The following is a 16,345-nucleotide window of genomic DNA, read 5'->3' on the forward strand; positions in this document are numbered from 1 at the left end:
GTCCTGAAATGTATGTGTTGCACCCAGTGGTAGTTTTATTATCAGTGCCTCCATTAAAGGAGAAACAAAAAGGAATATGACAGAAAACAAAAGACAAATTTTAAATTACCCATTTAAATTTAGAAAGCTTCCAGGCAAACTGAGAAGGACCAATGGGACAAAAATTGCTGGGAAAAAAAGGAACAGAAAAAAGAGGGATGATGAAATCCAGGGATACAAAGAGGGAAAAGAGAGAAGTGAGAAGAGTAGAAACAAGGAAGTGGCAAAAGAAAAGGAGAAGCTGCTGTTTTAAAGAAATGGCAAAGGTAACTTACGGAAACAAAGCAAAAGAGAGTAGGGAATGGGATTTTAAAAAGAGAGAATAAATCAATGGTAAATGGATTTAGAGGGACTGTGATGGGAAAGGCAGTAAGGAAAGAATGGTAAGCAGAGGAGAGAAAAACAAAGAACAAAATAATTTTATCTTCAGTGTTAAGGAAAAAAAGCAGTTAAAACAGCACCTATTTCCCTCCACAAAACATGTATTCATTCATCTGCTCATCTGCTTGAGAGGCAGTAAATGTAAGAGAGTAAGTAGCAGGGTTTGCCACACAGTCTCAGTAAGAGTCAGTTCTCTAACCCTGTGGATTTTAACTCTCATTTTTGGACCTTTTAGGTCCATAGAGATCCAACTCTTCCAGAGTGAATTTTGTGTCTTGCTACTGTAGGAGGGGTTTTTTATTCACTTTTTGGAGAAACCCTTGGAAATAGCCCACAGATGCCCAAAGATACCCCAGACAGCTGCTGAAAAACTCTGGGCTGGGTGGAGATGGCTGATGCTACTTCTGCTGCTGATTGCTTCCATAGTTCAAGCAGTAGCAACCTACATGCTGGAAAAACTAGTCCCAAGTTTCAACCCTGGTGTTAGTCCAGTCAGATGGCAAAATTATCTCAAAATTAGTGCATGTTCTAGTGAGTAGGGGAGTCTTGCCACATAGGTGCAGACCTGAATGTATCACATAGCAAAAATTATAATGAAGGTTAATTACCATCACAGATGTAGAGAATAATATTTCAGGCAGAGTCAAAAATCCAGATTCTGTGCAAATTTTACCACATGATAATTCCAAATTATGGAAACCTATTTCTCTTATATGTGCTGTGCAGGGAAAGATTTGTCTTGTCAGGGTTACAGTAATTTCAAAACTTAATTCAAACCACAAAACACACAGAGAGGTGGGTTTTACTTATGTTATCATTACACATTTGATTTATTTATATCTCATTGTATTTTCCTCAGACTGAACAGGTTTAATGGAACTGTGTGACCAGAAACCAATGTAGGACCTGGATGGGACATGGAGATTTTAATTGTATTGCTCTGACTGATGTCCTGAGGTGGCATAAATGTTAGGACAGGAGAAAGCTTCTGCTGTGAGATTGGGAGTCTGTTCCTCTGTAGCTCTCTTTAGTAATGACACAGCCATTTTAATTTTAATCAAATATCCATAGTATATGAGGTAATGCCAAGGGATATGGAAGCAGGACTTGGTCAGAAAGAGGTAAAGGAGAGAATTCTTTTCTCCACACTGGAGACTCCTGGAGGGCTGCAAGGACCTCACTGTGGGGTGATATTCAGCCTGGTTTCTCTGTAGAGAGAAAAGAACCCAGTACACATCAGTCTGAGTGATGAGCTGCTGTACCTGGCTTAAGGGAAACAGAAGTTAAGAACATGGATGTTATCTCTGTTAAAAAAATGCTCTTTCAGGGGAACTGTCCCTGGCAGTTTGTGACAGAGGAGAGAAATGGATTGGAAAAGGACTGGTGAATGTTCAGGGGGAGGCAACTGAAAGATATTTTATAAGATGGAAAATTAAACTGGTAAGAACATCAGGGCATCTGGTGACTGTACTGGGTGTTACTTTAACTTCCTGATAGTACTAATTTTTATTTTTTAAATTTTTTTTTTTTTAAACTGGGGCATGATTCAATGCCTTTACTGAGATTAACTTAGCTTTTGTTTCAAAAGGGTTCTGGATAAAACCTATATGACACAGTGGAGCTGTGTTTATTTTTCATTGTGGTTTCATTTTCTTTTTTCACTGAAGGGTTTCAAGCCAGGACATGTTTCAGTGGCCTAATCTCAAACACGCACAGGAACAGTTTCTCTGTTTGTTTTGCAGGGAGGAGCTGGCTCACTTCAGGACAAGTTCAAGAATGAGCACAACTGGTTTGCTGTCAGATTTTGGTGCTGGCTGCAGCTCATGGGCAATAATGAGACCAGCATTGTGTAGCAAACAAGTAGATGTCAGTGACCATCCACAACTGGATAACAACTCTAGGCTTTCCAAGGTACTTCTACCCACATGGAAGGAGAGAACTGCTTTTTTTTCCATTATTCTCTAACACTGCTCTGCTTAGCTGAAAATACTCTGAATACATTCCCACTTCTGATACAGTTACCTAAATAAATAAGGACAGACAGTTGCTAAATTTCTGTCATAATTGCAGCAGACACCTGTTCTTAGCCACTAAAACCAATGTTGCTAACACATTTCCAGAGTGCTTAAAATTTTCCAACCAACTATCTTTTGGGAAGAAATTTTCCACATTTGGCTTCTGCTTGAGAGTATTTTATTTTTCTTCTAGGCTTGAAAAAAAAGTGCCAGCTGTCCTTGAGCACAGCATGAATTATAAAATTGTGCCTCTGAAGTAAAAAGAACTTCTTGGGCTGTACCAAGGTGAAATAAAAAGCTTTGCTTCAGAAGAGCAAGGTTTTTGCCTGGCATTATACTTGACACCAATTTACCTAGATTAATAAAAATGCAGCAATAACTATGTTTTGATAGAGCTAAGAATGATTTATCTATCGATGGGTGAAAAAGAAAAGCTTGCAGCTCACAGGAGCTGTAAATGGAGAGGTGCCAGGTAGGTCAGAGGAGTTCACTCCTGCCCTCACAAAGTGCACTTCTTTGTTTGCAGAGAACAGGGTGCGACTGCACCTTCCACAGGAGGGAAGCCAACGTCACTACTCTAGACTCCTTCCTTTCCCACCAGATCAGTATTTTTCTTTCAAGAGCAGGCAACTAAATGCAGAATAGGAGTCTTAATTTCAAAATTACCAGCAATCACTTGGACATTAAAAATCTAAAAGTTTACTACTCCTGTCTGTGTGGCAAATACTATCTATATCTATATCATCTATATCTATATCTATATCTATATATCTATATCTATATCTATATCTATATCTATATCTATATCTATATCTATATCTATATCTATATCTATATCTATATCTATATCTATATCTATATCTATATCTATATCTATACACACATATACATCCAGACAACCACATGCACACAGAAGGGAGATACAGAGGGACTTTCAAACTTCTACTAGAAATCTGTATCTTTGACAAAATGCTCCAAGTAATTAAAATATCCCAGAATATACACTTGAGACATACAACCTATTATCAAAACTGACATACTGAACATTATAAAATTAATCAACTATTTGGAGCACTTGATTAGGATATACATTCTATAGACAAAGATATACATATTATATTGGTTTAGTTACAATATTCTCAAGCATGAAATGTCCTGGTCTTTCCATGCCAAGTACAGAGACTTGAAGACTGGCTCAATAACATGTTTGCATGTATTATATATGAAATATTATTGTACTGGATAATCCCACACATCTGTCTTTCTAAACTTTCTGTGCCTCCCCTGGGTAAATATTTTCTTGGTGTTTTGTTGGGGCTTTTTTTAACATCTTATCTTCTAACAATTTGAAGGCTGTTAGAAGGTAATTTCTGTCTGTTAACAAATCAGAGGAAAAAAAAAAAAAGAACTAGACAAAAACCCCTTTACCACAGCCACAACCGTATTTCCCTCTCTGCTGTAGGAACTCCCTATTTTTTAATGAGATCATAAGGAAATAGCATGCTGCTGTGTTTTAAGAAATGTTTTAAAAAGTACCCTAACAAAAAACCAAACCAAAACAAACAAAAAAACCTCCAAAACTCCCAAGCAGTGTTATTTTTAGCTTTCTGTAATTTCATTAAACGGGTCGTTCCTCCTCAGAATAAAAAACGAAGCCTTCTCCTTTATGTGAAATGAACTTTTAGCTGTCATCTAAAGTAGTGGGGGGAGGAAGGGGGAGTATGGTAGGACCGGGGGGGGGAGGGACGACGACATAAAGAATTTTTTTCCTCTAGAGAAAGATCAAACTTCTCAGTCCTTTCGAAAAATACACAATTGCCACTTTTTTTTTTTCCCCCCCGTCGTGAGAGGCATTTTGATTTATTGTCAGAAGCAAAATGGCCCGGAGAAAAAAACTCTCGAAGTCTTAATACAAATAAATAAAGAGATGAATGAATATAAAGGAGAGTGGTGAAGTGGGAAGGAGAGGGGGTCTCTGGGGGTGCGGAGGGATGCTGTTCGGCTCGGCTCGCTCCGTGCCGTGCTCCGCCGTGCCGTGCCGAGCCGTGCCGTGCCGTGCCGGCGGGGAAGCCTTGCATCACCGCCACGGGCCCGCTTCCCTCCTCCCTCTCTTTCGGAGAGGCTATTAATAGCATGACATCAGCCAGGGACTCGCCGCCAGAGTAAATACCAGCGCTGCCCGCTCGGCTATAAAAGGGGGGTGATGCAACCCAGGCGAGCGGCAGAGGAGCGGGGAGCCGAGGGAGCTGCTCTCCCGCAGGAGGCGGCGGAGCAGCGCGGCCGGCAGCGCGGCGGGGCTGAGGAGCCCCTTCCCTCCTGCCCAGAGAGCGGCGGCGGCGGGAGGAAGGTAGGTGGGAGCGGGAGAGGAGCGACCGGGACTGTCCGTGCCGGCGGGACATGGGGCTGAGCTCCGGGGAAGCTGTCCCGCGGCGGAGGGATGGATGCCCGCCGGGGGACCCGCGGCACGCCGCCGGGAAAAGTTTCGCCGCCCCGAGCGAAGTCGGGAGCGGCGGTGCCGCCGCCGGCCGGGAGAGCCGGGAGAGCCCCGAGCTCCGCCGAGCTCCGCCGGAGCCACTCGCCCGCCCGGCGGCGCCGGCTCCGTGCCGGAGCTCGCATCTGGGGGAACCCCGCGGCCGGGCTGCCGCCAGATGTGAGCGGCGGGGGGAGCCCGCCCAGCCCCGGCTGTCCCCGGGCCGGCAGCGCCGCCGAGGGCACGGCACCGGCACCCCGGGAGCCGCGGGATGCCCGAGCGGAGCGGCCGCGCCCGGCGCTGGGGACAGCCGGCGGCGGCATCCGGGGACAGGGACACGGGGGAGCTGTGGCGGGACAGCCCAGGCGATGACAAACCCACACCGCTGCGCGTAGAGTTATCTCCGATATTCCCATAAACCGAGGGGAAACTTCTCGTGACAGCCGGGGATATTCACTTTCCTTTCTCTCAGTGTCTCGACGCGAAGTAGAACAGTTGCTAAACTGTTGCCTAAGCAAATCAGGCGTGACACAACAGCCAACTTCTTTCAGAGAACGAGTTTCCTGTTGGAAATCAATTTTCCTCCTACTAACAGCACTTGAGAAGTTGGAAGGCAGCAGAAAATGGTTCTAGAGCGATGTGGGATGTCAGAAAGCTTAAGGTCAACTAGCGTGCACAGAGGTTGTGAACTGTAATTGCTCTTAATGCTGTTAAGATTAACCTCAGCGGTTATCAGGGTTTATTGCATCAGCATCAGAGGAAAAGGAATTCGTATGAAGAAATAAAACCAAGAAATACGGTCAGCCGTCCCCTGTTAAGCAACAAAAAACTGAAAGTAGTCACTTCCAATACTCAAATTAAACGAGACTATCCTAGAATAATGGAAGTACACAGCTAAGAAGCATGTTCCGAGTTTAAAATCTTGGCTGATGAGATGTGAAAGCTCATTGTAGATGAAAAGAATCATCTGCAAAACAACAAACAAAAAGCAGGGGGAGAAAGAATGGAGTTGTTTGAACCTATCTGAATTGGGAGGGTACCATGAATAGTAAAACTGTTGAGAATTCCAAGAGCAAGGCTAAAGTAATGAAGCATTAACTCAGCCCGGGAACAAGCTGTGCCAGTAACAGTGCAGGGCTGAGAAGCGTTCAGCACCTCCAGTGGCAGTAACTCCAGAGCATGTGCGTGGTCTAGCAAAGTAAACAGAGATTGTATCAGAAGGGCCACGATGGAATCACGCTCTAAGGCTTGATACTCTTATTCCTACAGTTTCCCCAGCCTCCACAAACCCAGAGGAAATGAGGTAGTGCTCTGCATGGCTTATAGACAGAGGGACAATTTGTACAAAAATCAGGACGAGGAAGGGCAACTTGTTGCATTTTTTTAAAGTAGTAAAACCTAATTTTCCTATTTGTAAAACATTTCTAAAAACAGACTTGTTCCTCGGAAACTGCAAAGCATGTACCTTGTTGTTGTGGAAAGGGAGCGTATTGAGCTTACTGAGGAGCTCTGACATAGGGGTGATTATTTCTGTCATTTGTATGGTGGTGGCTCCTAACAATCCCAGAGCAGACTGGAAGCTGCCCTACCAGGCAGCCTTCAGGAGCCCCAGGCAAGAGCTGCAGGAAATCAAACCAGTGGCAAACAGCTCTGCAAAACAGGACTCAGCTCACAGCAGAAATCCTTACAGAAGCCTCAGCCCCCGGGCAGGCCTTCCCTCCCCAAAATTGTTGGAGCAATTAGAGGTGCATTTCAGGATGATTGGGAGGGCAGTGAGCTGCTTGGGCAGGAGAGCAGCAAGTTCCTGTGGTCAAGGACACTTTCTCCTGCTCTGGGCACTCGACCATTCCTCTTTTCCACACTTGTGACAGGTGGGTGAGAGGACATGAAGCCATTATAGTAGGGTTTTGTTAGTGTTTGTGGTACAAAACCACAAATAGCCAATTATAAATCCACAATTGACACGAATTTTCAGGCACATTCTTGGTTTCCTCTGGTGCTGCTGCTGACCTTAATTAAAAGTTTGCCTAAACTGAAAAATTATTCAATAAACCAGCAGAGCTTGAAAATTATTAGCCCAACTAATTATTTTAGAGGCTGGAAAAACAGTTTTATTGTTACTTTAAGAATCCTGGTTGGATTGAATTATACAGAATTAACTTTGTTGAATGAAGGCATCACTAGCATTCAAGGAGACTGAGTCGGTGAAAATAACTGAAATTTCTGCTGGCAGCGAGGGGTTCAGTGTCATCTGGAATTAGCCTGTTTAAATTAGTCAAATGGTTGAATGTTGGTAAATGGTAAATAATACTGGGAGGACTTCAGCTGGAAATTAATAGGGCCATTTCTGACTTGCTGGAAAAGAGTAACTGCTAGCTTTCTGAGATTATAGGATTAAACTGTATCAGTACTTTAAATGTGACTCATGAGCAGGGGCTTTCTGAAGAGAATTACATAAATTTCCCAAGGTCTTTCTGAATAACAAATTGTTCCAAATAATTTCCCCATTTTGAATAACTATGGGTGAAATCCTGGCCCCATTGAGGTCAACAGAAAAAGTCCTTTTGATTTCACTGCAGTCAGGATTTCACCCTGAGACTCTGGGGAGTGCTCAGCTCTTCTGTGGTGACTGAGTGAGGAAGAGGTGAGGAAGACTGCAGTTGGACCTAATATTTTGCAGCAGCAATTCACCCTCTGATTTTTCTGTTTACCTCACTAAGCAATGAACCAGGTTCTATTCTCATTTGTACCAGTGTGGATTTACAGTGTATTTTTAGATATCTGTAAGCAAATTCTGTCTTCTTGTCAAGGCACATGACCCCAAACATTTCTTGCTGGGTTCCAGAAGTAACGTACAGGGAACGGTGCAGTTCTGGGTTGACCACAGGGAAATTTAGTTTACCCATGCTGCTACCCCGAGGCAACTGTTTGCTTACCTGCACTAAGATAATTACAACTGACTTTTCTGTAATTATTGTGGGTCTAATCCAGAGCAGATAACACATACTGTAATTATCCATACAGTTATTAAAAAGAAACCCGAAACAACAACAACAGAAATCTACAAACCTAAGATAGCTGGAAAACCAACATAGTAAAATCCAATTTAACCCAAGTCACTTTATGAATAAGGGAAGTATTGCAATCTGTTTTCCTGTGGTTTTGCACCTTTTGTCCCTTGGACCACACATAAAAGGTGCTCAGTTTTCTTCCTGACCTCTTATCTCACCTCTGCTGGGTGAAAGATGGGCTGTGACTTGCAGGGATGTGTGCATCACCTAGCCCGCTGTGTTTGGATGACTGACTGCTGAGTTTTGTCTCTTTCTCCCTCAGTGGGGCCACCAGTTTTCACAAAGCACGTAGGGCCTCTTTCCCTCCAAAACTGGATAAAAAGAAAGATAAGAAGAATGACTAAAAAGAGAAAAGTAGAGAGCGCTGTTTGATAGGTTTGTTTTCTTCAGAAATCTATTAGAAATCAGGTTTCTCCATGGGTTTAGATTTGCATAATTCCCCTAAAGACTCTTCAATCACACTGTTTTATGTCAGCAGAAGATCCAGCCATAAATATTTAAGAATTTCAAACCTCTCGTAGAGGGCACATAAGGACAGTTTCGAATTTTACAAGAGCAAAGGAATGAAACAAACGGCTTCACATTTTTCATGAGTCAATCCCTCCAACTCAGCCTGTGCTGTGGAGACACAGAGCATGTAGAGACTTTTGCCTTTGTGCCAGCTCTTATCGTTAACTATTTTTCAGGAGTTTATAGCCAAACCTACAACTGTGTGTAAAACTGAGTGTGATAATTTTGTGACATCCTGTTGTGGTTAGCAAGTTTCAGCTTCTAGCAGAACTCATTGTAGAAGTGTAGCTGAGATCAAGGTCTGCTCTGTCCATTTGAAGCTGGAATTTGTGGTGATATAGCTCTGAAGATGAAGATATTCTTACTCTCCTTCTACGCTTTAAATAATAATATCTCTTATTTGCTTTCTGATTTTTGTTCTTATTTTCTTTCTCTTCCTATTCACTTGATTCTCATTTGCCACACACTACCAGTTTAAAATTTAGCACTATCCATACTTGCACACGATTTTTTAAATATTATGTTTCAGAAAGACCTAGAAATTGTATCATGTGTTGATACTATTCTTACTTTTAAATACTAACTTTGACTTAACATAAAGTTGAAGTTTTTTTGAGTGTCCAAATTCTTAACTGCTTGTCTCTGTTGAGAGATTGGGGTAGACTAGGAATGGGGACTGAAGCAGTGTGAGAACTACAGTATTATTCACAGTATGAAATATATCTCTGAGAGATATTATTTCCCTTTCTAAAGTTGTTGAAACACTATCAATATTATCTCTTTTTATCTTTCAGCAAAATGATGGTCCAACACTCAGGCCAAGTATCTGCATTAGAAGTCAGCGCCTCCGCAATTGTTCCCACTTTGTCCCCTGCAGGGTCACTGGGGTTTGATGATTTCACAAATTTAACCCCCCTGGTGAAGGAGGAACTGAGATTTGCCATTCAGAACAAGCGTCAGTTCCACAGGATGTCTTCCACTTTGGACACAGTGACTGTCTCTGAAAGGCCAGTTGAAACATCAATGCTGAAAACAGAGGTAGGGCTCTTTAAACAGAATTTTTGTGTGAAGGATTAACTCTCTAACAAAGTTTTGCCACAAGATAAGTAATTGTATTAACTATAGGCAACCCTCTGTACCGTACTTGTTTCCTTTTAAGCCAGCTGCTTGCCTCTCTGTTGAGTGCTTCGTGCAAACCCTCTAGTATTTCTCGTAGTTGGATATTTTACTTTCAGTCATGGACTACAGACAATGTTTTACATGTTCTAATCACAAAGTGATTGGAACAAGTGCTGGTTTCCCTGCTCAGTGGTGGTTGAAGTTGGAAAAAGTCACTGCTGAAGTTTCCCTGAGGACAGACCAGCAGAACCTGTGGGGGTTAAGACATGGACCTGCTATGTCCACACTATATTTTCACTTAAAGATGATACTATCCATGAAAAGCATTACTCTTTGAAAGTGGAGAAATAGCTTTGCTTAAGGAAAGAGCTACACCTTGGTCTGAGCCTCCACAGGAAACAGAGGGAAGTGTTTTAGTATTCCCTTTTTGGTGCTGCCTTTAATTCACTCACTTCTCACTGCCTCACTCATGACACATCCTCTACTCTGTTCCCTGTGCCCCTCCTCCTTTTTCTCCCTGGGAAATGGAGGAGAGATGGAGGTGGGGGAGCCTGGGGATACATTCCGTAAGTTTTTTGAGTACCACTGATTTTATATGTGCCGTCATATAGATTACATACAACCCTGCTCCAGTCAGGTTTTTATTGACAATTCTAATGAAGTTCCTACCCTTCTACTGTATGGCAAACAAGGTCATAATCATATTTTTATGTAACTCATGATGTGAGCACTGAGAGCCCTCTCCACGTTGATTTTTAAAATTCAGAAGTTATCAAAATACAAGTCTCCTGTTTACAACATTTTATGGATTGTGTGTATCTGTTTTTGTGGGACAGTTTTCTCCTGAAGAGGATGAAAGAAAAAAGAGAAGAAGGGAAAGGAATAAAATTGCTGCAGCAAAGTGCCGAAATAAAAAGAAGGAAAAAACAGAATGTTTGCAAAAAGTAAGTGACTGGCTTGAATTGTTCTTAATCTGTCATCCTGCCAGGATCCAAACAGATAGCATAGGGTTCTGTTATAGTAGGAAATCAGAAAGATGTCACCCAAAACACTGTAAACTCTTAAAAACATTAGTTATGAAAAATAAACCTGCCATATATTAAATCCAAACCTGGTTGAAACTGGCATAAAATGAAAGCATGGTAGGAGTGAAAAGAGATTACTGTTTCAGTGACCAATCTCTTCTATGGTGATAATGTTAATTAGAATGTGTACAGTGAACACGAAGTAAAATCATTTTTCATATGATTTCATACTGTGGAGAGCCTGCAAGCACCTACAAGTAATTTCTGACTTCTTTATGAACAGAGTGGTGTGGAAACTTGAATGTCCTAGAAGCCCAGTCACATATTCATCTCCAGTTCTGTGATATAAAACTCTATTTCAGTAGCAGCAGGCCTGTATATTCCTCTCTCTAGGGGCAGGGAAAAAAAGCTATGTTTGTACTTTGCTAGCTTAACATGGATTTACAGATAAGTAACCTGATGCTCCAGGGAGTTAAGAAGCAGTGTCAATAATTTTGGGTCAGTTTTTGACCCAAAAAGCTCAGAATAATTTTGCAGAAGATAGCAATAATGCTTTGGGTATCTGTCACCATAAGTGAATACAAGTTTGAATTTCACTTTTCAACTTCCATTATGTTCTCTAGAGGCCAAAGGAGGTAACCCTCAGTCTGGTTCTCAGGCCATTACTGACTGGGGAATGTACAGTTTCATCATTACAGCACACTAGGTACATGTGATTCCTTTCCCTGCCAGCCATACTCTTTCCCACCAATAAAAGACCACAACTACAAGAAAAAAACCAGCAATTCTCTACTTGAACTTCTCAGTGTAAAAGTTGTGTCTGTGCTTTGTGCTAGGAATCAGAGAAGCTGGAAACGATCAATGCGGAGTTGAAAGCCCAGATTGAGGAGCTGAAGAACGAGAAGCAGCATTTGATATACATGCTAAATCTGCACAGGCCCACATGTATAGTGCGTGCACAGAACGGAAGGACACCTGAAGATGAAAGAAATCTTTTTATTCAACAGATCAAAGAAGGCACGTTACAAGGTTAAGTGATACGGCAAACATGGAAATATTTATAATGTTTTTAACAGCTACCAGAATCCATGGGGGAGTCTGGCATAATGTGTAGGATTCTATTAGTCAAGAGCCTTTAGGAAGGGCAGATTGCTTTCACAAGTGGAAAGAATCATTTTGGCTTGACAGCGATTCTTGCCCTTGGAAGATCTGGTCTCAATCAAATCGAAGAGCCTTCTGCCTCAAATGTAGGGTTTGCACCTGTCATACTTGCTGTTCCTAGGAGCTACAGACAACAGCTTCCGAGTTTTAGCTCTCTGCTAGTATACAGTATCTGCACTCACGAGGTTTGTGCTAGAACACTATGATTTCCAGCGATGCACGTGGTACAGACAGCTGTGCTGGATGGACACTACTCTTTCTTGTTGCTGGTAGGGAAAGAAGACTGAGTATTTTTGAATTTCCAGGAGGATGGTTTCTTGCAGAATGTACTGATGTGTAATGTTGCATTCTAACCTAACACACACACACACAAAAACCCCCTGTCGTTCCAACTAAGCTTTGTCGTTTTTTTCCAGAATGCTCTTGTGGGGTTTTTCTGTGACTCATCTCAGTGACTGAATTTGAAGGGTCTAGTAAGTGTGATAAAGAAATGTTTCTTGCAAAACATCTATGTAGCCTAGCTTGTATTTTATGAGCTATCACCCCAGATACTACCCCTTGGGGATTACAATCTTTCCTTGAATTGCTGAAGAGCAGCTTGTACCGTCACTTATTGACTTGGTGAATTAAGCCCACTGAATTGGAAAGAGGAAACTAACTGTGCTGGGGTACTGATAGAGGTTTTGCTCAAGTAAGGAACTGCAGGAGTGAATCCCAGACTCCTGAACCTCGAAAAAGATAAATGTTTTTAAAATTCATCTAGGATCTAATCCTACAAGCCTTAATTTGTGCTATTACCGCTCAGTCACAGAAGATGTTCCATGGATTTCAGTGGGTCTGCTCATGCAGATAGCTCTTACAGGCATAAGAGTTTGACAAAGTTTTTCCATCCTGGTCAGGATTACTTCCTTTTGCCAGGTGGCTCAGAGGGAAAAATTATGATTGTAGCTACTTTTGTTTTATATTTGAGTGGCAACCACAGCCGATCAAAAGTGTTACTTAGAATCTAAAAGAGGCAAGAGTTTTGATGTAGTGAATAATTGTTTAATTTTTTATTAAATACTAACCTTGGATGTTTTTGAACTGGTAGAAGAGCTGCTGGACAAAACTGTTGGAGTTATGAGTGTTGAAATTCTGATGTTTCTGTGAAATTCTCAGATTGTTTATTTCTATAAAATATACCCTTACAATTTTTTGTAAAAGAAAATACTATCCTTATTTATCACTAATATCATAATGAGTAGAACTAATAAATACTGCGAGCAAGATAAAACTGAAAACACAAGTGTTGCGCTGTCTTTTTACTTTTATCTCTTGGTGTTTAATATTATATATTCCTAAACTTCACCAGTTGTATTTGAGACACCACTATTAAAATTGCTTATCCTTCATCTTTTTTGAAGATGAGGTGAGTGTCTTGAATGATTGGGTGCAGATATTGTACCTTCCAAAATTCTGTATCTCCATCAGTGGTGTCTGACTGTTCAATGTCACAATTTAAACAAAGCAGAATACAAGTGGAGCTTACAGTGCATAATATTTTACACCAGTCCGCAGTGTTGAAATTTTGTGTTTGTTCTAAAGGCTAAACTTGAAGATACCTCAGCCATGAGCTTCTTACCCTGCAAGTCTTGCATGAGTCCATCACATATTGTACCTGATCCCCATATGATTGTTATATTCTGCAACAGAACTACTTAGTACCATTTCCTGAGATCTGGATATATTGTAATGTCCTATATCACATGTTAAAGATATGTACTTCATGTATCTGAAAAGTAAATGTAGCACAGAGATGACATTCTAGGTCCAATTCTGTCTTAAGAATCCATGATCTTTCTGTATATTGGAAGGAGGTTCTATTGACTTCAGTGAGAATTTTTTTCCTGCTTTGTAAGCAGAGTTTGGAGCCTCTGTGGCAACTTCTCTTGCTTAAAGGGCAAGTTCTACGTGTAATTGGGCCAGCTGTTTACCAGACAATAGATATACATGGAGTGTGTACAGTAAACTTGTCAAACAATGTTCATTATTTGACTCCTGTAATGTGGAAATACAAAACCAAGGCATCACCCCGGTATCGTACACCTTGGCTTTGCTTTTTGCCTCTCCAATACCAGCAGACAAGGCTGTTTGTCTCATATTTGGTTATAAAGTGTTACCACAGGGACTGTAATGACAGAATTCATGTGTCTCCCTTAGGGGATTTGTATGGTTGCTTTTAACCATATTACCGGTGACGCAGGCGTCATGCTTTTGTTGCTTGATCTTATTTACTCGGCATGCCAAATGTTAATATGGTACCACTACTCTTGTCAGAAGATAATCTATTTTTATTTCTTTACATGTGCAGTCATAGCTGCTCTGTATTGCTTTTGTATGTGTGTGTGTGTGTGTGTGTGTGTGTGTGTGTGTGTGTGTGTGTTTGTGCGTGCTGCTCTGGAAATGATGGTACTCAGGGTCACTTGACTGTGCCCAGGAAAAGAGTGTTTAAACAGCTACACAGAAATGGTATGTTGCATGAGTTTTCTCAAAGTATACTTTATTCAGGAGAACCTAAAAATGCATTAAAAAGCAGTTTTTTTTCTATTCTCAAGTTTGTTTTGATACTTTAATAAAAAAGAATTAATATATATTTATTTACGTGTCATTTAATTCATTCTACGTGTCAAAGTCCAAGAGCAACTTCATTCTCTTAAAACAACACTGAGCTATTAAAAAGCAAAGATTCTTTACCGGTTTGTAACAATAAGCATCTTATAAAGTGAAACTGGTACTGTTCACTGCTTCTCAAGGTATAAACAAAATTTTGTTATTGCAAGGTTGATTGTGAATTCCAGGCTAACTTCTTCTTTGTGGCCTAGAGCTTAGATTAAAGGACTGGAAAATAGAACTCCTAAACCTTTCCTAACCTTGCAACCAACCAGCTGATAGTTATTTCAACTTTCTGATTCTCTAATGAGTTTAATGCTTTTGCTACTGTGAAGCCTTAATATTTCTAGATTGCTTTCTGTAATTACATGGAAGATACTAAGGAAGTATGGCACGATTAGGGCTTTGGTTTTTTTTTCCTCTGTGTCTGTGTATTGGTGTGTCTGGGGAGAAACATGAGGAAAGATGAACAAAATGTTCCTTCCTGCTTTTCCAAAACTGAGTATCTACACACCCAGACAGAAGTCGCTGTGTTTTGACAGCCGGTGATGTGGACAAAAACTTTTGGCTTCATTCCATTGCAAGCAGTCATAACTTGTAATACAGAGGCCAGATAGAAGGCCAGGAGCTCCAGGGATCAGGAAATCCATTGCTCTGTTGCAAAATCCAGTTAAAAATATCATCTGAAGGAAGATCTAGGCTACTCTGAGCTTGGCAATGTTGAATGCTTAATTTCCTTACTGGTCCATCCATTTACAGTTGTGCAGTCCCCATAAGTATATTTGCCCTTTCATGCATTCTCCTCTAGCTGCTATCAAACTTTGCTTTTGAATACCCATTTCAACACTAAATTGGCAAACTTAAAAATCATCTGCCTGGCCTGGTTTAGAAAACCTTATCAACAAAACTGGGGCTATGATTTCCTGCACTGGTATTTTATAATTTTTTTCTTTTTTTTTTTTTTTTTTTTTCAATGGTATGAGTTGAAACCACGAAACAAGCATTGGTCTCTGACATATTCCTAATAGCTTGGTTGGCATTCCTTGAGCAATACATGCCATACCTTCTCCTCAGGTCTTGTTCTAGATGCTAAATCTCTGTTTCCAGGCCCCTGTAGACCTCAAAGCATGCTGGGCTTTACACTGTACTTTGACAAGGAGCATCTTCTATTTCTTTTCTATCTCTTTCCCTGACATAAATGAATAAATAGCAATATTAGAGGTAGGTAGAGATTGATTTATACAAGGCTGGAAATGTTTAATGAAACTGAACGGCAACGAATTTAAATTTGCAATAACTTTTCTACCTGGGCTCATTAGCATTTGAAGTTATTGATTTAAGGGATGGTTTTGCTAAAGAAACTGGATGATTTATGAGTAATGAAAATAAAAGCATACGATTGTTTGTCACGAGCAAAAGAGTTTTGAAAATAAAATCTGCTTTGTCTTAGGAGACTCTCAAATCCAGGATGATGACTGTATCTCACATCCATTTTCCTTGGTGGTTTTGGTTTCCCCGCCTCTTCCCCTCCAGCACAGTTCTGGTCTAGGTGCGAGTCTCATTCACACTGGCCATCTCCAGGTTTCCATGTTTGCCCAGTGCCCCCAGCTGGAGACACGGAGAATCATCCCGGGATTAATGCGCAATAATATTAATTAACATAATTACTTTCTAACAGTCTCCATTAGTTTGTAATTACACCAATAGAATATTTTCATTTCTATAACAGAGGTCATTCCTTTTTAAGTATAGTTAAGATAATGAGTGACAATATTTTTTAAGAATCCTATTGTTTAAAGTTCATTTCCTTAATGGACACTCTGAGTCAGAATGGCTGACTCTAGGGATAAAAATAGTTATTTGTTAATTTTCAGTGCTATTAGATCTTCAAAGCCATCACAGTAA

The 16,345-nt window shown here is 40.9% G+C and overlaps 1 protein-coding gene across 1 annotated transcript; it reads left to right on the plus strand.

Moving 5' to 3' along the window:
- Positions 1-4,623: 4,623 nt before the first annotated feature.
- ATF3 (activating transcription factor 3) lies at positions 4,624-14,421 on the plus strand. The gene is made up of 4 exons (XM_058835887.1): positions 4,624-4,782; positions 9,281-9,524; positions 10,442-10,549; positions 11,467-14,421. Exons 2-4 carry the CDS (start codon positions 9,285-9,287, stop codon positions 11,662-11,664), a joined length of 546 nt encoding a protein of 181 aa, XP_058691870.1. The 5' UTR covers positions 4,624-4,782; positions 9,281-9,284; the 3' UTR covers positions 11,665-14,421.
- The last annotated feature ends 1,924 nt before the right edge of the window (positions 14,422-16,345 follow it).

This window comes from Poecile atricapillus, chromosome 3 (genome assembly GCF_030490865.1).
Source record: "Poecile atricapillus isolate bPoeAtr1 chromosome 3, bPoeAtr1.hap1, whole genome shotgun sequence".
NCBI classification, from domain to species: Eukaryota; Metazoa; Chordata; class Aves; order Passeriformes; family Paridae; genus Poecile; species Poecile atricapillus.

Excerpts from the sequence above, each read along its gene's own strand:
- ATF3 (XM_058835887.1), top strand. The coding sequence starts at position 9,285 with ATGATGGTCCAACACTCAGGCCAAGTATCTGCATTAGAAGTCAGCGCC. Across the intron at positions 9,525-10,441 it reads CATCAATGCTGAAAACAGAG|TTTTCTCCTGAAGAGGATGA; the intron begins GTAGGGCTCTTT and ends TTTGTGGGACAG. Across the intron at positions 10,550-11,466 it reads AAACAGAATGTTTGCAAAAA|GAATCAGAGAAGCTGGAAAC; the intron begins GTAAGTGACTGG and ends GCTTTGTGCTAG.